We start from the raw sequence: 25672 nt of genomic DNA, 5'->3' as shown, positions 1-25672 counted from the left end.
ATTATCCCAAAAATCACCTCCTTTCTGTAGCGATTAAGTTCTTTGGTCTTTCTTCTTTCACCTAGGGGTAGAGAGAGAGAAGAAGAGAAAGAAGGAGAGAGAGGAGGTAGAGAGAGAGAGAAATATAGATTTCTTGTAAACATCGAAACGGTCGACAGAGTAATTCCTCTAAGTAATAAAATTCTTTATAACTTCGTGGACGTCTGCAATTTGTCGAACCACGTAAATCTGTGTTCTTTTCTGATGTTAATTTCTCGTTTCAGATTTTTCGTTTTATTGTCGTTGTTTTTCATAACAACTGGTATCAGAGTCTTGGGTTCGAATCTAAGGAAGAACAATGAGCGGAGACAAAGTGATGACATCGCGGATCGAGAAGTTCAATGACATAGATTTTGCTTACTGGAGGATGCAGATAAATGACTACCTCTAGGGTTCCGCCCTATGGCAAACCCTAGCGTCTTTCGGCTTCGGGATTTACTCACATCGCTTCGTCTTGCTCTTCTCGCGTTTGCTTTCGCACCTCGTCTGGCGGTAGTGTTGTTGTCGTCTTTGTGTCTGTGTCTCGTCTGCAACAGGGCCACTCGACAGCTTTTGCCTGCGTCTCGCCTGCGACAGAGCCGCTCGACACCTTGCTGTGTCTAGTCTGCTACAGAGCCGCTCGACTGCTCGACACCTTCTTACTTTTGTTATGTCTCCTCTGCGACAGAGTCGCCCAAGCTTGCTCGGCTCTGCCTCTGCCGTCTGCGACAAAGTCATTCGACACTAGTGCAGCTTCTCACTGTGCTCCAGTTTGGCACTTGTTGCGGTAATGACCTCAGAGCTTTCCTACACCGCCGCCCTCGCCGGTGATAACCTCGCCAAACCATGCTACAATGGTTCACAGACGCAACTCCCATTTTCACCTCGCAGATAGTGCGGTATTCTCGCAGATTTATCATGATTATGTTGCAAGAAATGACGATTGCAATTTCATCAAAAAAATTGAGAAAAAGGCGGACAAACCAGCAATTTTCTTTTCTGACGCTGAAATTTCAACTCGTGCTGGAAAATACAAATTTACACTAGTTGAAAAGTTCCAATTAGGTTGGCCTAAGATGGAGATCATCAGGAAGATTTTTGAAGATTTTAAACTGGTTGAGGATTGACAGGTGGGTCATTTCGACGGAAGACATTATGATACAGCTGAGCACAGAAGATGATTACATTACGATTTTCTCAAAGAAATTCATCACAATTAAGGGCAAACATATGAAATTGCTCAAATGAACCCTCAATTTTGATCCCAGTCAAGAACCCCCAATTGCACTTATCTGGTTTTCATTACTTGAACTCAAGCTTCATTTCTTTTATCTACGTATCTTATATGCAATTGGGACTATCCTTAGAAAATATTTGCAGTTAGACTTACCTACAGTTCATTTCTCAAGACCCTCAATTGCAATGATTTTGATTGAACGAGATATTACACTACCAAATGTAGAAGCAGTCTGGCTTGGATCTGCTCACAATGGTTATTGGCAAAAAATTTTTATGGAACAAAAGTCATATTATTGCAAGCACTGCAAAATGTTTGGACACCTGCAGGAGAAGTGTTTCAGATTGCTCCCACAGTTGAGAACCAGTAGTGAAAGCATAAGCACACTATTAGTGTACTCCATGTGCCTGAACGCGCTCCCAACAAACTTGATGACATCCAACCTGAGGAGGAAATCACCATAAGACAGGAGTTGGTGTCTGCCCCTGTGATTTCTTCTCCTGACAATACTACAACGGATAATGTTTGAACTGAAAATCATGATAGTCCTGCAGCTCCTATTCAAGAAACATCAGTTGCAGAGGTAACAATTCACACTTCACATACAATGGAACCTATCGCGGTAGCAACGACTAGCAACGACTGTCTTTCCTTGCTAACATCAAATCAGATCGATGATCACATGAGCCAGTTTTCAGATGAAGAATGATAGGTTTACACTTCATGCATCTGTAATTGACGAAAGAAAGCTGGGGTCTCACTCCAACTTAAAAATTTAATGGATGATACTTTAGTGACTTCTGACAATGACACGACTCTTCAAAGTTTGTTATTTGGTTTGACTCCTAAAACTAGAGGAAGAGACAGGACTAAATTGGTTCGTCCCTAGCTACTTGTTTTCTGTATGTTTTAAATTTGTTTTACATTTTATTGAGTCTATCTGTATCTTTTTGTTGGGGTATTACTGATATATATATATATATATAAACTTGCCAAACAAAAAGATAAGTAAAGATTTAGTTCTAAGAAAATGTATTAAGAATGGAAATAAAAAAAGTACTTTTCATAGATGATATTCAATATAGGTGGATGAGTTATTTTGATAAACTTTTCAATGAAGATTGTGAAAATATAATTGATTTTATTGATCTTAATATCGTAAATAATAACAAAAAAATTATTTTTGTTGTCGTGTTAGTGAAACAGAAGTTGAGGCATTAAAGAAAATGAAGTGTGAATAAATAATATGATCTCATGGTATTCCAATATAAATGTGAAAATATTTACAAGGTCTAGTAATTTTTGCTTTATAAACTTTTTAATATTATTTTAAAAAGTACAAAATGCCTAATGATTGAATAAAGTGTCTATTGGTTTTTACTTTTAAGAATAAAGGGGATGCACAAGAGTGTGTAAATTATAGAGTAATTAAGTTAATGTGTCGTACATTAAAGTTATAGGAGTTAATAATTAAACATATGTTACGAGGTGATACAAAAATTTCTCAAAATTAGTTTGGATTCATGCCAAGAAAGTCTATTATAGAAGCTATGCATTTATTCAGAGGTTTGATGGAGAAGTTTAGAGACAATAAGGAGGATCTACTTATGACTTTTGTTGATTTAGAAAAAGCTCACGATAAAGTTCCAAGAGAAATAGTTTCAAAGATTCTAGAAAGGAATGATGTTGATATTACGTATATTGAAGTCATTAAAGATATGCATACTAGAGCTATTACTTGTGTTCGAACACAAGGAGGATGGACCAAGTATTTTTCTATTTCAATTAGATATCCTTCTTTTGGATGAGACTAGAGAGATTTTAGGAAAAACTTGATTAATGAAGGTCAGCTGGATACATGGAATGAAATTTTAGTAGTAGTAGATCTAGTAACCGGTTGTAACAATTGGTAATCATGTCATTAAAAGAATTGATAATAGATGGGGATGCTATTAATAGAATTCAAGTTGGATGGATGAAGTGGTAGAATGCATCGGGCTATTGTGTGATAGAAGAAAAGTTTTATAAGATGGTGGTGAGGACTATAATGCTTTAGGGTGCAAAATGTTGGCCCGTGAAAAAGGTCATAAATTAAGTGTTTTTGGGATGAGAATGCTTAGGTTATTGAGTGACTTTACACTTACAAACAAAATACTAAGTGAATATTCCATGAAAGGGTTGGAGCAGCTCTAGTGACGGATAATTTTAGAGAGAGTAGCCTTAGATGGTTTGATCTCATTAAAAGTTGATCATCTGATGATTGTTAGGAGAGTAGATATTTTAGATATAACTTATGTTATGAAAGGTAGAGGTAGACCGAAAAAACATAAGCATGTTGTATAAATATGATCTTAGTTTTTTAGATACAAATGAAAATATGACACTCAATGGGACATGATGGAGAAAAAAGATTCATGTAGCCTTCCCTACTTAGTGGGATAAAGGCTTGTTATTATTGTTGTTGTAGATTTGAGACATCTATTGAAGATAAGATGATTATAGATAAACTTATGTAATTTGAAAGGATAGAAAATGACACTAGCTGAGTTGAGAAAATTAATGTCAAAGGCTGAAGAATGAAAAGAAGCCGATTTAAGGTGATGTGGATAGAAGTTATTCAAAATTATTTGCAAACAATAGGTTTAATAACTTTGAAAACAGCACCTTTCAAGAACAAAAAATGAGGATTTATAATGTCAACCCCAATTAGTTGGGATAAGGCCAATAATGATGGCGATGAGGTATTTATACTAATCTAGCCTCATGTCCTTCGCTGATGAGGTAAACCACTCAAAATTCTCCTATGTGTTTGAGGTTTCGTCAAATACTCATGACACATTTTCTCCTCTAAATAAGGATTCTGTAACTACATAGGATGCGCCTAGCCCCCACTAAACATGTTTTGCTTGAAAACCATAGATGTTCACTCTTAACTTTTATGTAATCTAAAAAGAACTCTATAAAAAAACTCAGCATATCATTCCTGTAGGATAAATTTATAAAAAAATTATGCGTTGCATTGAAGTTTGATTTTATTTTATTTTTTTACAGGCGCCTGCTTGGTCATGTTCAGTAGATGTGAATGAACCTTGCCATATTTATGCCGGATTGCAGGTTTCTGTTTTATTGAAGCATTTCTTCATTAATTTTGTATGTTTGAAAGTATTATAATCTCTTAATTTTCATCTTCCGTTACTCTTTATTATGAACAGAATGGAATGCTCCTGATGTTCGATATACGCCAAACTGCAGGTTGCTTGGAATCCATTGAGGGTTTGTCTAGATTCCCCATTCATTCTATCTGCTCACTTAAGCAAAATCACTGTTCCAGAAAGGTTCTCACCGCTTCTTCAGTTGGTCCGTGCTTGTGGGATGTTGGTGGTTCTGGACAAAGGTTGTCTTACCTTACTTTTTCTATATTTTGAATTGGATCCATAAATGAGTCTCTCTCCCTCTTTTATTTTGGTCTACTAAAGTTTCTATTTGCGTTAATTCATCTGAGACTGAAGTTAATAAAAACATAAGGCCTGCGAACTCTTTTCAGCATTCATTATCAATTTCAACAGTAGATCTAGAAATTAACACCATTGATAAGTTTTTGAAAAAAAACTACGCATTAAATCAGCACCGAATACAATTTCTTTGATCCTTCACAACCTTATATGCTCAAATCATAGGGAATGCTTGGTCATTTTGATCATTCCCTTCATGATTTTATCCTTGAATCATAAACATCCAATTTACATTCTCAATCAGAAGAACCCTATTTTACTCGTAAATTAGAAAAATCATATTTCCAATCCTATTATTTTCTTCCAAAATGCAGGCCATTCTTGATACCTGAATTAGAGTCTCAAGGCATATGTATTTCGCTTGCTTGTGACAGTTCTAGCAGTGATATCGTGGCCTCTTTTCGTCCTAAAGTAGAGCTCTCCGGTGATCCTATACCTTCACAAACTCCATTATCGCCCTCAGAATCTCTTTATTTATCAGCAAAGTTGGGCTCTCATGTACACCTCAAGAGAATCGACAGCACATCTTTTCAGAAGGGTAATGAGGTTAATTGTTACGTAAGCCAAGTGAGGATGTCGAAATCCGTAGTTATATTCGCCGAAGGAAAAAACTCGATGTTTGCTTGCGGAGATGAGTCAACTCGTGGTGTGTACCTATGGAACTTGCCATCCTTTCAGCTTCATTCTTGTCATCGGCCGCATCAATCTCCAATACTTGACATTAAATATTCGAGTTCAGTAAAGTTGGGCTTACTTGGTGCCATCAGTGAGAATAAATTGCAGGTTTTCAGTTGTTCTTAGCTCCATGGAGTAGTTCTTCCCTGAAGGCTTCAGTAACTGGCTTTTCTTCATCATTACTGCTTACGAACAGGTATAAATTTTCATCAGTGCCTTTGATAAACTAATTTGTTTTTCTTTTTTGTTCTTTTTGAGTTCTCACGTTGTTTTTTATAGGAATAGGTGTATAGTATGGAGCATTATGAAAAGATCTAAAGTGAATTTTTATCACATCAACTTAAACACTTATAGCAACATCGCAATAACAGACAACTTTTATACACCAACACCAATGCACTGGTTCATATCAAATGTCGCAAATTTATATTTGGACGAGAGTAATAGTAGGATGGATGAACTTCTAGGTAGTTTTAATGTTGCCCTCATATTTTATGACATTCATTTTTTGAAGTTTATTAAAAAAAAAAGGGCAAATTTTAGATTTAGTTTATTGACATGTATTGAAATGGCTTGTTTGGGGGAGCATTTTGTAAATGACTGCTGCTGGTTTTAATCATTTCTTGAACTTCAGGCTCTTTGTTTTATCTATTTTTAGCATTTCTTGTAAAAGTTGCAGCTTCTAAATGCATTCTTTGGGTACTTCTCTGCTCATTCCGGAATACATTTTGTTTGCTTATTATATCCTGAGTGAGGAATTTCAAGCTTCTAAATGCATTCTTTGTATAATTGTCATAAATGTTCCTATTTGTCGCTCTTATAAACATATATAGTCAGCAGACGTTGATTTCATAAAAGTTCGTCTACTTGTTCGCCACATTTTGCTGTTATTGAATCTTGTAAAAAAAAAAAAATTTGCTTGTCTAGTTTGACTTGCTCTAAGTGCATGTATATGGGCCTGTATGTTGAAGAAGGGGCAATTACATACAAGCCCCCCGAAACTTGGTATTTACAAATCAACCATCCTCTTTCATCCATTTTTCAAATTGTTACTCGAATATCAAAATTCATGGTAAAACCCCAACTCATATGTTTCATTTTATCAAATACACTGGTTCGGGAGTTCAAAAAAATTGCATGGGTGTTTAATTTGTAAATATCAATATTTCGGGTGGTAGATAAATGTTGTGTTAGTTGAGAGAATTTGTTTTTTTAATGAAAATTCTTATATTTTAGGATTCAAATTGGGGTGTAACTGAGTGAAATTGACTGACTGCTGAGCTGAGCTTGATGAATTAATGAGCGAAGCTTAAATTACACCTGACTTCTTAACTTGCTCGCCTAACTTGTTTAATATAGATACAATTATACTGTTTCTCTCCACTAAATTCTATTTATTTATTTATTTATCTTTCTCTTGTGGTATTTACATGCATGGTACACAATTCTTATGTATCAGTATATCTCACACCTAAACTGTCATGTTTACAACAAAGCACTCAAATCTTTAGTATCATATTAAAAATAGCACTATCACCACTTCTTAAAAGTGAAATGCGCCTTTTCATGCATAGCTTTATAGCACCAATGTGTTGTGTATGTGTTATGGTCTGAGGCAGAAATCGACACGCCTTTCCACATAAATTTATGACAAATACGAATATTTTCTTCAATAATCCAAATAACTCACAAAAATACAAAAGATAAACACCTACACTTCGAGAGGTAGGCTATCTCTCTCAATTCCTACAATTCGAGAGTTAGGAAATCTCTCCAAAGTCCTAAACATAAGACTCATAACTCAATCTCCTGCATATAACCTATCCCTGGACATAATAAACCTATTTATACCCAACAATAAAATTAATGAAAGACTAAATTGCCTTCAAGCATACAAAAGATAAATTTACCTAGGCGCTCTCGTAACCGTATGTAAATATGAAATTTTAGGTGTGAAATGTGTAAATACATAAGAAAGGTGTGCTACTATGTAAATTTAATTTTTTTCTTCTTTGGCCGCATGTTCAGTGCTTGTAGATAGGCTTCTTCAAGCTCTTCTATATTTGTCATATATATAGGTCTCCATTTTAGATCCTTCAAATACTTAAAATTTGCATTATAATCAATGAAGTGATCTTATATAGATCAGTTAGAGTAGTTAGAATAGTTTTTAAATTTTATGTCGAATATTTGTGCGACATATTGGTTTGAATAAAGTGTTGAAATTGCCTTGACTGTTTATATGGGAATTATTTTAATCCTGAAATTTATAAAGGTGCTTAAATAGTCCCTTATTATTTTAAAATTGAGCTCTAATAATCTTTCACGGGATTATTTCAACCCCTATTTAAAGAGTTTGAAGACTATTTTGACATTTTTATAAACTTGGAAATTAAAACTGTCATGTAAAGAGTTGGGGCTATTTTGACACTTTGATGTAGCCAGAAATAAAGTAAAGAACTCAGAAGAGTCGGGCTTGAGAGCTCACATTAAAATAATAATGATAGAAAATAAAAAATAATCTGCAGTTCTTATTTGTTTCTGTATGCTAAAAATCTTCATGTGTTGGTTGGTTATTATTGGGAGTGATTGGGCTTTCTACTACATGAGAAGCTGATTACATCATGATGGCTTTTATAGGGTAAAATATCCATGTCAAGCTGATCTGAATAACAGTAGATAGACAAAATATCTGATTTTTTGGTTGTCTGTTTATATCTGAGTAATTAATTATTTGGAGCTTATTTTTTAGAGATGTACTAATTAATTTTGAAAAAGTACCCTTTATATTTGCTAGACTTACAATATTTTATGGTGCAGAATATTGGTCTGTAGAAGAGAATGCTGAGATGAGAATGTTCTGGCGGATGAGTGACTTTACATTTGGAGACAATATGTGAAACAGATATATCCGTGAAAAGGGTTGGAGTAGCTCCAGTGGCTGATAAGATAAGAGAGAGTCACCTTAGATGATTTCGTCTCATTAAACGTAGACCATCTGATGATTATTTTAGAAGAGTTAATGCTTTAAATTTTAGTTAAGAAAGTTAGAGGTAGACTTGAAAAGATTCAAGCTTGTTGTATAAAGAATGATCTTAATTTATTAGAATTAAATGAAAATAGGATGCTCAATAGGACATATTGGAGAAAAATGATTCATGTCGCCCACCCCACTTGGCTTTTGTTCTTCTATCATTGAATTTTGCTTTGGGAAATAAATTATGGATTTATCTAATCTTGTGCTTGTTTGAAAAAAAAAATTATGATGATTTTTGTGGCAATATAGGATTTTTATTAATGTTGTTGATGATTTATATGCTTATTCCTATATAATTTTTTGCAGGAGGATAAATATGTAAGGATTTTTTATGTATTTTTACATCAGAAGGCATGGAAAATAATCATTTTATGTAATAATTTTATCAGCCAATATTCATTTTATGTTATTTACTTTTTCACTCAGGACAATATTCATTTTTTATTATATCAACAACAAATTAGAGTTTTAGTGAATTTTTTTTCAGATTTCTTTTCTTGGCCATTGTTAAAATTTTATTAATTTTTAATCACATTCTTCTTAAAAAAAAAGGAGAGATTAGATTGTCTATTCATATCTTTTGTTCCATTCAATTGCATTTTGAATTATGCCTTATATTTATGTGATTATACACATTTGCTTTGTTGTTGATGTAATATTTAAAGGTTAGTCATCAACAACTAACACTTTGCCATTATTTTTTATATTGTAATTGTCATTTAGATTTGTTACGCGCTTGAAAAGTAACTACGGTGTATGAAGATCCAACACAGACGAATAAATGAAGTATTGGATGAAGAGACACCAAAGATTTTACGTGAAAAACTTGAAAAAAGGAAAATTATGGTGTCTTGCCCAATCAAAATCTTCCATTATATATTTTAAGATATAAAGTTTTTATCTTTTCTTCATGTAGAGAAGATGAGGTTACAAAGTCTTAATTAAGCTATAAGGATTAGACAACAACCATGTAAGAATAATAATCTGGCTACAATAACCGCTAATGGTGATCGGCAATGATCTTTGTTGTTTGTTAGCTTGTTGTTCTGTTCAAGGGTTTGGATTTAGCTCATACATTTCTCTCTCCCTCTTCATGTTAAAAATATGATTTTATTCATAAAGCTTTGGATAAAACATATTGATAAATTTAGCTAAAATTTCTTGACACTCTATCAAACGTTCTGTGGGATTCATTTGATAGATAAATTATTTACTATTTAAATATCTTAATGACATCAAAATTAAGTGTGCATAGTCTCGTTAGATTCGACTCATTGAGATTATTAAGTTGAGTATAAGCATGCTAAAATTTGAGTTCGTTTGACATTTCAATTAATCCCTCAAAGCATTAAGTCATACTTCAAATGTTTGATCCAAGCTCATTTGGGCTCAGATCAAATCAATTTTAATGTCATTGGGTTTGTATTACGAAGATGTTCAATTTCTATATTAAGTTGCTAAAAGCATTGGAAGAGTGATCTTGAATTTGAATTTAGAAATTATGATATTGATATTTGTGCCTTATTGTGAAGATTTTTTATGACATCAAGATTGATCATTATTAAATAATAATGAAAGAATGTATTTGGCTTTTAATTTTAATGTCTCTAATGATCTATCTACAAAAGTACAAAGTGCATCATGAATGTATTCCACAATGATATTCATTTTCATTTCTTAAGCATATGATTGTATTAATGCTTCTTATTTTTGGATTTATTTACTATATAGCTATACTTATTTTTATGATTTGATTGCTAATATTATCATTAGATTTTTATCATTGCCTGTTTTTAGACATTTCATATTGTTATACTTTAAAAGATATGCACCTATATCTTAATCTTTCTCATATTAAAATTGTTAACAGTTATAGAGTCATCTAGAATTCAACCACGCATAAGAGCAAGTTTAAGGAGAGAATCTTATCATTAAACTTAATATTTTAAGATTTAATCATCCCATGATTGATTTGATTTTTTTCTGTCTAATTGGTGATCAAAGCTCCATTAATATCTTAAGATTAAAAATGTTTGCATCATATGTAATATATTGGCTAGGAAGGTCTTTTTATATGTACTAAAGAGTACTTTCATAGGACCAATTGTAGTGGTAATATCATTGATGTTCAAAGTGATGCTTACATTAAGAGGAACTAGAATGTGCACTTATATTTCTTTATCTATTAACTCCAAGTGTATATAAAACACGTGTTAGCATAAATCTCGAGGATATCCCAAGGTTGGCGGAGGATGAGGGCGTGGCATAGCGAAGGCCCGCCAAGGACAATCTGATGCACCATGTCTAGCCAACTGGCTCCCTTAGATAGAGAAGAAAGTATTTCCCAGGCGGATGAATTAGATCACATTCTTGGAAATCAATCTACCGGCACAAGATCCACGTGGATGAATCTGATAATTTTTTTCTTGTCCGGCCGGATGAGCAAAACAAATTGCCCGGCTCTAAAATAGGTGATCGGAGCTTTTCGCCCCACCTGTTTAGGGATAAACTCAACCAAATAGCTGAATCAACAGTTTACATTGGACCCTTAGTGAATGGTCGCCCGAACAAAATGAAGCCAGGCTGGAGGCTGTCATAGGCACTTGGCTTTATATGGTCAGACATCTTCTTAGGGATCCAGCTCTGCCAAGCCTCAAGTTTGCCAAGGTCCCTGCCCCTTCCAGTCAGGAGCCTTTCAGACCCCTTACTCAATATTCATATATTGATTAAAATGCCCACACTGTATCTACGTATATTATGGGTACAATATGTAATTATACACCCCCCCTATTCCTATAAATGTGTGTCCATTTCATGAATAATTGTTACACAAATTTGTTTTTCTATAGTGTGATATGCTCTCCTCTCTCTCTCTCTCTCTCTCTCTCTCTAGCGCTCTATTCCTTAGGTGTGTTTCCCGGACAATTTTGGATTTAACATCCTAAAAGGTGTGGTGAGTGTTGAGTTACTTCGTTGACAAGAAGAGCACAACGATCATAAAGAGAAGAGGGTGACGAGAGAAATAACTAACGCATAGCCCGCTTGAGAAGTTATAGAGGAACACATGCAGCGAGGGATGCAGAAGATGTGGACTCAGATCATGGACCAGGTGTTAGGTCAGATCATGGAGGTCTTAAGGGTCGTCGCAGCCCTAGCAGGAGGTCAGGTCCCTCAGGAGCAAAGCCTCTCGTAGGTGGTTGCATCAGTTCACAGCGATAGAAGATTAAACAATGGCCCCGAGAGGGCCGATGATTTAACAATACCAAAACAACGTAGGATCCACGCAAGTGGAAAAGTAATGGCTTGGGCACACCTAAACACCATGTTAGTCGAAGAATACTTTCTCCTTTCATGTCTCTGGAGCTGAACCCCTAGAGATGTTTATGCTTCCAGAGCTGAATGCCCATCAGAGCCGATTAGATCCCAAGGGACCACATCGAATTGTTCGAATTCATAATGTGTATACTGAAGGTTTTAGGTACGTTCAAGTGCCAACTGATCTTTATCACTCTAAGGTCATCAACCTTGAAGTGGTTTGACTCGCTTCAGACCGGAAGCATGAGTAGCTTTTGGACATCTGAAGGCTTTTCTTAGCACATTTCGTGAATGCCCGGGCACCAAAGAAGGACGCATGAGCCCTGTGGTAGATGAAGCAGGGGCCAAATGAGAGACGATGCTCTTATATCATTTGTTTTAAGAGGGAAATGATGGAGGTAAAGGACCTTTGAGCTGACATGGCACAGGCCGCCCTAGAACAAGGCTTGAGGTCAGAAAGATTCTATTTCGACCTCAGCTTACAAGGACATAAGGACTTGGTTGAGTAGTTGGAGATAGACAACAAGTACATGCTCGCTGAGGAGAGCACTCCTAAATCAGAGCCAGCAGAGCACCAAGCTTTGAAAATAGCTCCCCCTACTAGTGGGTCGAAGCCAAGGGAAAACCACCGACTACCTGTCAGGCGTCGGTATGAAGGCTAATCCTCTTGCGACAACAAAGGATCTGGTCGGTACAACCAACAAGAAGATAAGGCAAGGAATCGCGACCTGAGGTCGGCTCGGTATTATGAGAGGCCGTCATAGTGTTATGAGCAACCGCACAGTGAATTCAAAAACCTACAGCTTACATTGTTGAGGGTATCAATGGTGGAGATTGTAGATGCCATCTTAGATAAAGAATACTTCAAGGAGGCCACACTAATAGGGTCGGAGCTTTTCTTTGGGATATGAGGAAGTATTGTAAGTACCATCGGGATCACAGCCATGACATGGAGGAATGCATGAACCTTTGGAGTCTCGTTGAGGAGTTGATCAAGACAAAGAAGCTGAAAGATTTTGTGGCCCAGGGACACCCGAGTCGAAGGTATGGAAAAGCTCCAACAATAAAAGCCCCTTTGGGCCCTTTTGGATGAATTTCTACCACATCACCACTATAGTCCCAACCATTCTCGGAGGAACAAATTTCTCTCGGTAGAACTCCCACAAGAGGTCCAAGACCGGAGAACAGTGCAATCTTGCGGCCATGCAGAGGAGTGGAAGCTACCCTCCCATCACATTCAGGGATGACGATCTATCTAGTAATTCTGTGAACATATTGTTCAAGTCAGTGCTTGATAAGCTTAACCTTCGGGATAACTGGTTGGTAGCGTCGGCTGACCCACTATATGACTTTTCAGGTGAAAAAAAGGAGGCAGTGGGCTTAATACTATTGGATGTAACCTGAGGATCATGTGAGTAGAAATTTACGGAGACAGAAGACTTTCTGATAGTAGACTCGCCTCCAACCTACAACGTCATCTTCGACCACCCGTTGCTGAATCGCTTCGAGGTCGTGGTGTCCACCTACACTTTGCGGTCAAGTTCCTGTGATATGGAGAGGTGATCACTATCAGAGGAGAGTTTGAGCAGTCGTGGGTCTGCAACTTCTTAGGGGTAGGAAGTGTGGAGCAGGTGCCACTTGACCTGCAAAATCAGAGGGAAGGGGACCACGAGACCAGCGAGACAATCCTGGAGGTTCCCATCGCCGAAGTTGAGCCCGGTAAATCTTTCTTGCTAAGTGATAATTTTGATGTAGGGTACAATGAGTTGTTGATTCAAATGCTTCGGGACCACCGCGATGTCCTCGCTTGGACCGCTGCAGAGATGTCAGGGATATCGATTGACGTTGTCTGCCACTGGCTGAATGTGAACCGCACTGTCCGACAGATCAAACAGAAGATCAGAAACAAAGCAATTGCATTGGTCAAACCTATTAGAGAGGAGGTGTTGAAGCTAAAGAAAGCCAGGTACATTCGGGAGGTATAGTGTTTCACCTGAGTCTCGAACATTTTCATGGTCCAAAAAGATTTCAAACCTAGTTAGTTATATAAAAAATCAAGTGTTTCAAGTTTTGATCTTTACCGCAGAGGATTCAAACCTAATTATTTCTACTGGACTGCACATGGTGAGCAAGAACTTGAAGTTCAGTTCGAGCAAAGAGGTGCCTCGACAAGTTATGGCCCTCATGCAGAGGAATTTGTTCCTGGCGCATATGAAAAAATGGTTCATGATGCTCGAAGAGCTCAATTTGTTGAGAGCGTTCAACATGAACCTGAAACACTGAACAACGAATCACAGTAGTTCTATGACTTACTGAACTTTGCCCAATAACCTTTATGGGATGGTTTTACAACACATACAAAATTATCTGTCGCTGAGAATGTACATCATCAAATTTGATTTTAATAACATGCTCAGAGAAGCATTCAATCATGTATCAATATTATTGAAAGAGATGAACCCTGTTGGGAATTTAGTGTTTGATGACCTGTGCAGAAAAAAAAAGTTGGTTTCAAAGTTAGGGTTACGATGTCAGAATAACAATTGGTGTGTCCATTCCTATAAATAAAGGTCAATTTCATAAATAAATGTTACATGAATTTAATGTTCTATACTATGTTTTCTCTCTCTCTCTCTAGCGCTTTATTCCTTAATCATGTCTTTCAGACAATTTTCGATTCAACACCAACATTTCTTTATCAACTCATCTTTACTCTTTTTAGTGGTTGATGAAATTTTCTTTAAATAATAGTCATATTTCTATATCTTAGGTTACCTCAAGTTTTGACAAGCAATGACCACCTGAAACTTGGACTTTACAGATCAACCACCCTATTTCATCCATTTTTCAAATTGTCGCTTAAATATCAAAATTCTCTTAAAACCCCAACTCATGTTTTTCATTTTTATCAAATTCTCAATAGTTTGATCATGGCACGTGCCGATACATCGATTCAGCAGTTCAAAAAAATTACCTTGGAGTTCAATTTGTAAATATCAATGTCTCGGGTGATCTGTATGTAATTATCCCTAAACATAAATATAAAAACTTTTAGACTTAAACCTATACACTAAATAAAGATGAGAAAACAAATACAATAGCGATGGCAATTGTAATCACAAGTTCATATAATTTAGTGGTTGAGTCTTCGCAGAAAGACGTATTAGGGCATATCCCACCCTATACTCTTAGGCTCGGGTCCCTTCAATTTTTGTTAACCCTTATCTTATTATGAGCCGGGTTCCTCGAAGAAGTCGACCTCTAATCGGATCCTTAACTAAGGAGAAATGTCTGGCTCCGAGCGATTATCTTCTAGCATTTGGCTACATATATTTGGCTTCACCTGCTCATCTTCGGATGTTCGCCTAAGGTCACTCAACCTTCGGGCGCCCAGCCTTGTTAGGCTAGCTCTAGACGTTCGCCCGTCTCGAGCTCTCAACCCCAGTCACCCAACTTCAGTCACTCGGCCTCGCCCGCCTCAGTCTATTGCCTCCACTCATTCGGAATGGCTTTCATTGAGATAAGTGTATTGATAACTCAACTCTAATTTATAAATAGTATCAATCAATTCAAAGGATGTGTCCTCTAGCTCTCATGAAAATTAATTATAATTAAAAAAATAAATAAATATGATCAAATAATATAGCTGATGAAAATGATATCACAACCTCTGATGGAAAAAGCATCCTCTTATCATCAATAAGCCCCCCTACGACCAAGAAAAAGCCAATGGCTTATGATGGCATATACACCTATAAATATTATTTAATTGACATAATTTCTTTTTTATTTTACTTTTAAATAATTATATTAAAATCTTGCAGTTTTGTCAGATTTGTATTGATTAGTTTAAATCACATCCTGTTGGAATCCAAGTTGGGCGAGCCGTCGTCGTCTTCATGACATGGACGAACGTTACATCCTACGCCATGGCCGACAGTATCATGTAGCTCCAAAAATAATAATATCCTATTATACATACATACACACACATATGAGTGTGTGTGTGCGCGCGTGCGTACAACAAAAATATGTCATATTGAATTTCTTAGAGGAACGATCCAGCCTGGACGACTGACTCAGAGGGACAACGAAACCAGCCTAGACATTTGATCTAGCTTGGACGACCGACCCAACCTGCATGCCCGACCTAGTTCAGCCAAGCAAGTTGACTTGCAGACCTGAATTCAATTAAGCTTAGCCGATCGAGTCAAAAAAAAAATCGAATGATAAGCTCATCATACATGCTAAATATCAGAAACACCCCAGTACAAATCACTTTTAAAGCATAGACAAAAACTTAATATTATCATTATGTACCCTCTACTCTATAAGTAAAAGAATCATTTTTTATGAATGTTAAGTATGACTCATATACTAGATAAATGACAGATGCTGGAGCGGAACAGAGCGAGCGAAACGAGCAAGCATAGTGGAGCTCGTGAGAGGAGTGGAGCGGAAGCATCTGTCCAATCAGAGGAGTTTCGTTATGTGAGTTAGGGGTGCGGCGGCAACGGTCCCGTAGGTACGGTACGTGAGTAATTTTGTAATTACATATTGTACGTCATATCTATATATACATTCATCACTGATCGTTCTCTTATGGAAAGATAAATGGAATGAGTTTAAATTGTGAAGGAATGAATCATTTTTATTTTCTTAGAAACAAAATTTGAATGATAAATAAAATTTTAAATTAATCTCATAAATAAAATTTATTCAAATTTTATTTAATATGCTGAATATTTTCTTTTAATTTTTCTTAGAAACTAAAATTTTAAAAATATTCAGCATTTTCTTTTTATTCAATATAATAAAAAAATGTACACATTATACTGAACGTGTCCAGATTCTGTCACATCGCTTTAATGGGCACAATGTAAAGCTCAATATGTCTCAGGTTTTAAAGGCAATATCCTCACCTATAGAAATCTTCAAATTGAACTAAGCTAAACAAATTGCTGGGAATATATATATATATATATATATATATAGCCTAACACTTGCATTGCGGTATTTTCATCAAGATATCACAGATAGACATAATGTCGAACGTAACAAATTTAAGATTTATTTTTCCTTATATATAAAAGGAAGATCAAATGAAACTGAGAAAGGGGACGAGGATCTAAAAAGAAATTAACCTTTGAAACTGACGCGCATTTTCTGAAATTTTGACATTTGACGTACCTCTACGTGCGGTGCAGGTTATTCCAGAGTTATTTTCGGCAGAAATAACCCAAAAATAAAGGCTGCAGGTTATTTCAATAAAAAAATATTTTTGGATTATTGAAAATAATTCAGAAATAACCTGAAAAAAACTCAAGAATACATTGCGCCGCAAGTAGAACTACGTCAGAAGTCCGCACAGAAAAATTTTTGCTGAAACCGACTGTCTCTCTCTCTCCCTTTGTGATGTTATTAGAAAAAATCGAAGAAAATATAGAGTGAGAAACAGGAGCACTAGCAATACTTCCATCATATTCTTCGTACATTCGTCCTAAAAACAGTATTTTTTTATAGGTTGTATGAACTCACGAACAATACAGGACCCTATATCTTAAAAGATTAACATAATTTATTTTAAAATTATGTTGTCAATAATAATTTAAATTTCAAAAAGAAAATCTAATTTTAAAATTTAGCGCAGGTGGAGACATTATTATGACATCAGTCTTTAAAGCGAAGAAAAATGCAACGAATAAATTGGCAAAAGTTGGCGTTATGCGCTTAATAAAATAGGGCTGTTAATTTAACTTAAATATTGTTAATCGCTAAAATATCGAATCAAGAATGGATTGAAATAAATGAGCCGACTATTGAGCTGAAACTTCGAAAATATTTCATGTCATATGTGAATCGGCTTGAACTAGCTCAAGATTAGCTAGTTGTATATAACAAGTGACGAGCCAATTTCAAGTAGGAACGGATCCAAATAACTCAATTTGAGCCAGTAAGTTTCAATTTTGAGCCAAACTGAGTCAAATCCGAACTGAAACTGATCCAAACAACTCAATTTGAGCCAGCTTGTTTTGATTTTGAGCCGGATTGAACTCGATTCATTTTCAAGCCAGCTCGGTTGATAATCGAATATAACGAGCTACAAGCAGATTTCAGGCCACACTAAATCTATTGGATAAATCGTACCATTAGCAACAATATGAAGATACTAATCACTTGTGCATGCATGAATTACTTGCTCAATCAATTTTTTTATGATTATTATATATATAATATTGGAGAAAAAAAATTATGCCAAAATAAATTTAATAATTTTAATTTTCTTAAAAAGGAATAAATAAAAATAATATGAATAAAAATATAGTTGTTATATTTATTTTAAAATTAATTTAATGCTTAAAAAATTCTTCTTATAATCAGTAGAAGTGAGTAAGAAAATACTTTTTTATAATTATTTCACTTTCATGAATCTAATATATAATTAATAAACTAATTAAGTCCGTACATGGTTCAATTATTTCACATGCATGTCTATGTTAGGTTACTTAATACCTTGGATCGGTTGGGAAACTTATAATTTGGCTGGGTTTGTAGAGCAAAAGTATATGAGTTTAGATTAACAGATTAATTAGTAGGTTAATTATTATTTGAAAAATTTACATAGACACCGCCTAATTCTTTTGTATTTACGATTATAACACTATGGTGTGGTAAGCCGACGAATAAAAAGTCTTATTTCACTTTTAAGAAGATAGTTATTGTGTGGCTATATCATTTCACGAAAATAGAGTGATTATTTAACGTCATAATGTTGGACAAAGATCCAGCACACGCACAGATAAAACGAAAGTAGTTGGAGGAGAGAAAAAATTACGGAGCTTAGCCCAATTAAAGCAATTCACTATGTGTTTGTAAGTACATGGATGCGCCCTTCTCTCATGATGGGGAGAAACATGGTTACAATCTCGCAAAAAAACTATACTGGTTTTTATATAATACAAAGAAAATATAAGTGTTAGATATAACAAATATATTTTTTGACTATAATAATTGCAAGCTTTGAGTATAGGCGGATAACGGTCGATGGCAGTAGACAGTGATGGTCGATGATGGTTATTAAAGGTCGACGTTGGACAACGATTGTGGCTGACGATGGTTGGCGGTTACGGAAGCTGGTGATTACTCATTGTGTCTTCTCTCCATCTTCATCTCTTAAGTGAAGAAAGAAGCATATTTATAAACTTTTGGAGAGGGGTTCTGGCCTTTTAGCATGTAACATACCTAACCACCTGATTGGATGTGATACATGTTGATTTTCCCTAAACATATATTATTTTTTGAATATTTGAGCATCCTAGTACTTCGAAATTGAGTAATCTTAGGCTCGTTGAATTTCTCTCGTCTAGACGCTTGATTCGACTATAAATATGTAAAAGTATAAGTTGATCATTCAATTGACGATTCAAAATCTCTAAATGTGCTTCAATGACTTGATCTGGGCTTGATTGTACCCAAATCAAACCAACTTTGGTATCATTGGATTCGTCGTGTCGAGACGGTCAGTTTGACTATAAACTTATTTAAATCGGAGTCGAATAATTTAAAGTTTAAATTTGGAGGACTCTTTAAAATAAAATGCATGCATCGAGAGCCATACTTGATAAAAAAAATTTTGATGACAATCAATAGTCGTATGAAACAAAATGCATTTCATATTTATGATAGATATATAAATACATAAAAATTATGTGGAATATATGTAATACTCCATATTGTTTTCAAAAGCTCTAGTCATTGAAACAAAGCTTCGCACCGCACAATTATGACCAATTTCACATCAAAATATACTCCATTTTCAAATTATTCTTTCTAGTCATGCAAAGGCAGCATTTATTTAAATAAATATTATTTATTTATTTTTGTCAATTTTCTTGCCTCTGTTTTGTTTTACTCTTTTACTCCACCTTCAAGCTTTCTTCTAAAGATGTTTGCAGAGTTGCGTCCATCAGAGGTTATTCAGAAGGTATTGGGGGTTTATATCTGCATTATACCTCATGTAACATCTCTGTAACCTACCTATAACCCCCCAATACCCTTTGAATAACCTCTGATGTACCCAGCTTGCAAAGTACTCAAAAATTTGAAGAAAAAAAAAGGTAATTTACATGCATACCTCCCAATTCTTATTTATTTACATATCTAATATTTAAACTCTGCAATTTACATTTATACCACTCAAATCTTTCATATCACATCTAAAATATCACTGTATTACCTTTAAAAACTAAACTACATTTTCATGCATCGGCAATGTAAAATATATTAAAATGGAGGGGCAAAATAGAAAAAGAACATCATCATCAGTTGCAGAACCACACACAGAACAGTAAAACAAAAAGACCTAAATCGCCTCATCTACCAGCAAAGCCACACTCTGCAGTACAGTAGAAGGGCAGCACTAGGAAATATCATAATTTTCATACATATACCCCCAAATTCTCATATATTTATAAATCTAACCCCAAAACCTTTACTTTTTTACATATGTAAAAATTGAAGTTTTGGTGCTGGCTAGATAAGTAAATAAATCAAAATTTAGTGGCATATATGTAAATCTTCCTAACACTCTGGGGTGAGCGAATGATCCCTTGAAGAATCCCTGCAATAATCATAAACCATGTAGTTCTGCTGAGCCCATCTCATGGACATGTACTGCATGCTGCTGAGTCCAAGACCCGCCGGAGAAGTTGGCGGCGGCCGGCAGTTTCCGGAGGCGTAGGCCGAGCAGCCGCCGATGAGAAACTTGGTCATTCGAGCGATGAAGGGTTGGTAATTGTAATCTACTCTGTATTTTCCGTTCTCTGTCGCCCATGATGATGCGTCCCATATCGACCCATAAACCCACATCGGACGGCGAGGAAACGTCGCATCGTTATTGCTTGTGTATCGTCGTATCGGTATATCGTCGACGAAGAAACTGATAAGTGTCGAATGTGAGATATATAAATGCGAAAGAATTGAGTTGTATGTATATAAATTTTCCTTTATTTATGGGAGTTTTTACATAACAATTAAGTTGTATGTATATAAACGCTTTTTTGGTATATATTTGTTACAACATAAGAATTAAGGGGCATGCTTTTGAGCACGTATGATGATAACTGATAAGGGGACAAAAACGAAAAAAGACATGTGGGTCCCACTCTAAGCTGTCACTTAAACTCGATTCTAAACTAAATTTATACCGTTAACAAAACATAATTAATATTCAAACACATGATAATTAATGATTAACTTAAACAAAAATTTACATGCATGCCACATAACTCCTTCCTTTTTGCATATCCAACCCCTGAAGGTATACTTCACTTTAAAAATGTTCTTAGGTGTGTTATGTCATGTAAATAAATAAAATAAATATGCAAATTTAGAAAATATATGCTCACATAATCTCTTCAGGGTTCCAAAGTATTGCATAATTGTGAAAATCAGCCGTCGGATCAAACCAGAGGTGAAATCTCATCTCTCTCCCAATAATTCTGCCGTCTCCACTCCCCATCACATAAACATTTGTCTGCAAAGTGTAGGGTTTGCCAGGAATAGTCCCCAGAAATTCAATGTCCACCTCATCATGATATCCAGGGTGGGCTTCATTATTTGAAAGCTGCATTAGGAGTGAAGTAAGTGTAAATTTTCATTTTTTATGCTTATGTAAGAGAGCATATATGTAAAGATAAAAACTTTAGGGGTTAGATGTGTAAATACATAGGATATCAATTAGCCGCTATGCATCTTACATAGAATGCTGTGTTCACTCCAGCTGTGTATCCACTCTGGAGCTTTACTGAAGCAGCAAAATAGCCGCTTAAATATGCAGTTTTTGACTTGAATCCACTTCCTGTGTTAATCAAAATCAAATTTTGATTATGAAAAAATTCAAACAGAGTTACAGTAATTCAAAATGTTTGAAAAAATAAGTAAATTTAATCACCTGAAGATTTATCTAGCCAGATTGTGACAGAGGATTGATCCTGAGAGACTGTTTGATGCTGCTGCTCCCATAAGCAATTATATCCTTCATAGAATCTAAGAGGACTGAAGTGAGCGCTTGGATAATATCCAGGAGAAGGCTGAGAGTTTGCGCAAGAGAACAGGAGGAAGAAGATGATGGAGAAGAAGGGGAGAGGGGGAGCCATGCAGACTGACAGGGGAGAGTTGGTTGCAGAGCGTTAATGGAAGGAGAGAGGTTAAAGATGATACCTTTATAGCATGAGGGTTAGGGTTTAAGTAGGAAGAAAGGAGGACCCATTGCCAGAAGAAGGAAGGCCGTTGGCAAGGCTGTGGGGTTGTTGTGTAACTGATGGAGAAAGTAGACAAAGAAGAGTGATTGATGAAGGAAATGTTTGAGAAGATAGGATTAATTTGCTTCAATTTTTTGATTGATGCCATTAATTAATTTGTTGGTTGATTGAGAGATTGGTTAATTTGTGACTTTACCTAATTGGATTGAGTGTAAATTTTATTTCATATCTCAATTTCATTAAAAAATAGGAAATTTACTTATGTGGTGTGTAATTTATATGTATTTATACTTAGAGTTTGATTATGGTATATTTTACTTTTAAGAAGTTAGCTTGAGTGATAAAAATTAAAGTTTAGGTGTAAGATATCTAATTTTATAAGAATTGTGTGATATGTATGTAAATGGCACTAAAAAGTAATCACTCATAATATCTTGGTTATAATGGAGAGAGAATATTATGTCTGAAAAATCAGATGTTTGAGTGTGGATGACGGCTTTGATCGCATTACACGTGTGCACAACGATATGGTGCTTAAGACAATCATAATATTTTCTCCATGATGAAAGACAACACTTCTATATTAGAAAGATAATAACTTTTTAACATTTTGCATGAGTTACATAATTATTTTATAGAAAAAATTACTAAACTGATTGTCATATTGATTATTGTACACAAAAAATGTGTCACATTAATCTCAAGGCAATCTAACGATACAGATGAAGGATTATATGATAAGGACCCCCCGATGAAAAGTTGGAAGGCCTTGTGAATGGGATTGGCTTAACACCACCCAACTTACTGATAGCCAGCTGGTCGAAGTGCTGCCAACCAACTGAAGGTCGGTCAATTGTCCAAAGGGCCTCCCAAGCGAACAACAGACAAACATCCACAATGATCTCTCTCTGAAAGAAACGATCAAAGAAAGATCTAGCACCTCTAACAATCTTACAAGTACCAACACAAAGCTCTCTCAACTGCTCCCCAAAAATCATTAAAGATGAAAAAAGAATAAGCCGACCGACCACTCAAGGCCACTCCATTGACAAGGACCGACCTACTTCACCAAATGAAAGCCGACCGGTGGCCAGACAAAAAAGTCGACCAAAACCAACTTAGTCGGCAGACCCAAAAGATCTACCGATCGGAAGGTCCAAACACACACAAAAACAAAAAAAATAATCTAAACAACCCCTCTAAAGCATGGTAAAATATGTAATTTAATATTTTGTTCCTTTATCTCCTATAAATAGGGGGATTATACCATGCATCAATGACATTTGGTCTCTTCTCTCTAAACCCTTCTTCTGTAGGGAGATTCTCTTTTTTTTTCGGGTAACATCTACTTTCAATATAAAAGAATCTCTTCTCTGTCTCTCTCTACCTCCTCACGATTCTCACCACTCCATTCATTGGACATGCCTCACAGGACAAATCTAAATTCAAAAATTATATATTTTGATAATATTATATTTTATTTTAGATATAGAGGTTGGATATTTTGATAAAAAATTGATTAAGACGACTTTATCATTTTCTTCCTTAATTTAAATGTAATTTCATCATCATTAAATTATGAGAAACATCATTCAAATTTATAGTTGAGAATATGAAAATTGTAGCTATTTTTCAATTTTATACTTATATATATATATATATAACTTGGGAAAAAGTGGAATATATATAGGATAATAAATAATTAATAAAAAAATTTATAGGCGTGTGGGGACATTATTGTGGGTTCTCAGCCTTTAAAGCTATGAATATATATGAAATCGCTGGCGTATACACTTAACAAAATAATGTATAATGATGCTATTATAATATAATTGGCCCACTCCATAATAATTGGCTATTTTTTCTTCCAAGGAAAGAAATTACTTTTAGGTATGTGCATTCGTTATATCTAAATGCATTTTTATATATATTATTTTTTTAAAAAAATAATTATTATTTAAAAATTAATTGATTGATAATATATTATATTTGTTTTTTAAAATAAAATAAATATATCTAAATTTTAATTTATTTATTAAATATGAAATATAATATCTTTTACAGATAATGTTCCACAAAATAATGTTGAAAACAAAATGGCACAACAACACGATGCAATTTACGTGGTTTAACACAAATTAGCCTTTGTCCACAAGAACGATTTATTCCACTATCAACACGTAGAGAGAAAGAAAAGACGACTGAAAATGGGTTGCAACTCCGCACACTAAAATTAGCTATTATCAACTCTTTAAATAAGAGAGAATTATGATACACTTATAAAAACAAAAAATGGCAATTTTATCCCTCGCAAAAATAAAGCCTCTAAAACATCTGTTTGAAGAAACAGTTGTGATGCTACTGAAAAAGAAGTTGTTCCAAAAATTGTGATGGCTATTACATTTTTTTTTTTGATAAATCGGACCCCAGTTTTCTGACAGCTTCCACATGTAGTCAAGTCTGGTGATAAAATGCGGCTTTCGGTTGCAGTTTTTTGAGAATGCAGACAAAACACAATTTTGTCAAATAAAAAAGAGTGTGATGCGACACCACACTGCAAACGCACCGCCGCCGCCAAACGTGGTTTACATGTTAAGAGAGTTGGTTGGCATTGTGAAGTGCATACTAATGTTATTTTAATTGTATGTGAATAAATAAAGATGTACTTAATTTGTTTAATATATTAACTACTTAATACATACTTAATCAAACAAGCTCGTACGTACTTTGTTTAATTATTTCCCATATTAAGCATACTTAATTCCTCGGATTAGTATGAAAGCCAATAATTTGGTTGGGAGTGCAGAGCATAAATATATTGGTTTAGTTTAGTACAATAGTCGCTGAATTATTATGTTCAAAGTCAGAGGCGTTGAAACAAAGTCAAATAAATATATTGAAGTATTTATTTATTTTATTTATAATTTAATTATTCAGGGTTGTTTGAGATAGCTTTTGTTTTTTTATTAAATTTTATTTTGTTTATATTTTATTTTAAAATAAATTATGTTTGAAATTATATAACATGTTTAGTAGTTCTTAGAATTAGAGGCGTAAACGCACGGAACACGAATAAACATAGTTTTTCATGTTCGGTTCGTTTGAAATTTAGTTTGTTTGAAATAAGCTCATGTTTGAAATTGTTCGTGAAGTCACTGTTCGTGTTCGTTTCTTAACGAACGAGTGAACACAAGCTGTTCGCGAACGATGAGCCAGTTTGACATCCCTAATATTAATATATATAAATAATATATTGTATTAATTATCTAAATTGTATTATATAAATATATAATATTTATATTAGTATATTACTAATATAATATATTAATATATTATTATTATTTTATTATGTATAAATGAATACGCATATTTGACAGTCGCGTTAGGCTTATCAAAGGTTTGTTTTGGAGCGCATAAAACACCTCTAATTAGGAATAAATCCTCCTCTTAAACTTGGGCTTGATTAATTAGTTCAAAATTATGGTTAATCTTAATTCTATAAATCCATGTTAGTTCACCGGCCAGCAATTTAATCAACAAAGAGAGAAGATAAATTGATTCGCTGAGGCAATTCTTTTATATTTTTAGTAATTTTATCTTTAAAATTTTAATTTCG

At 34.7% G+C, this 25672-nt stretch overlaps 2 protein-coding genes across 3 annotated transcripts in view; one reads left to right on the top strand and one right to left on the bottom strand.

Annotated features, from left to right (window-relative positions):
• The window catches only part of LOC110029601 (E3 ubiquitin-protein ligase RFWD3-like), a 73598-nt gene extending 64906 nt beyond the window's left edge, over positions 1-8692 (top strand). Inside the window, exons 11-14 of one of the 2 annotated variants that reach the window (XM_020731956.1) lie at positions 4307-4369; positions 4468-4649; positions 5082-5638; positions 8263-8692. In XM_020731956.1, the coding sequence (XP_020587615.1) occupies positions 4307-4369; positions 4468-4649; positions 5082-5568 (732 nt within the window). In that variant the 3' untranslated portion in view covers positions 5569-5638; positions 8263-8692. Of the gene's footprint in view, positions 1-4306; positions 4370-4467; positions 4650-5081; positions 5639-5721; positions 6047-8262 lie in introns of those variants that run through there. The other variant, XM_020731957.1, reaches the window with a different exon arrangement.
• An 11620-nt stretch (positions 8693-20312) lies between these two features.
• Positions 20313-22146, bottom strand: LOC110029610 (probable xyloglucan endotransglucosylase/hydrolase protein 32). Its single transcript, XM_020731978.1, has 4 exons — positions 21747-22146; positions 21553-21653; positions 21202-21419; positions 20313-20732 (listed from the first exon to the last, which is right to left on the bottom strand). Exons 1-4 carry the CDS (start codon positions 21949-21951, stop codon positions 20375-20377), a joined length of 882 nt encoding a protein of 293 aa, XP_020587637.1. The 5' UTR covers positions 21952-22146; the 3' UTR covers positions 20313-20374.
• Between the last annotated feature and the right edge of the window lie 3526 nt (positions 22147-25672).

Source organism: Phalaenopsis equestris, unplaced genomic scaffold (genome assembly GCF_001263595.1).
Source record: "Phalaenopsis equestris unplaced genomic scaffold, ASM126359v1 Scaffold000598, whole genome shotgun sequence".
NCBI classification, from domain to species: domain Eukaryota; kingdom Viridiplantae; phylum Streptophyta; class Magnoliopsida; order Asparagales; family Orchidaceae; genus Phalaenopsis; species Phalaenopsis equestris.
This window is presented reverse-complemented; position numbering and strand designations above follow the sequence as displayed.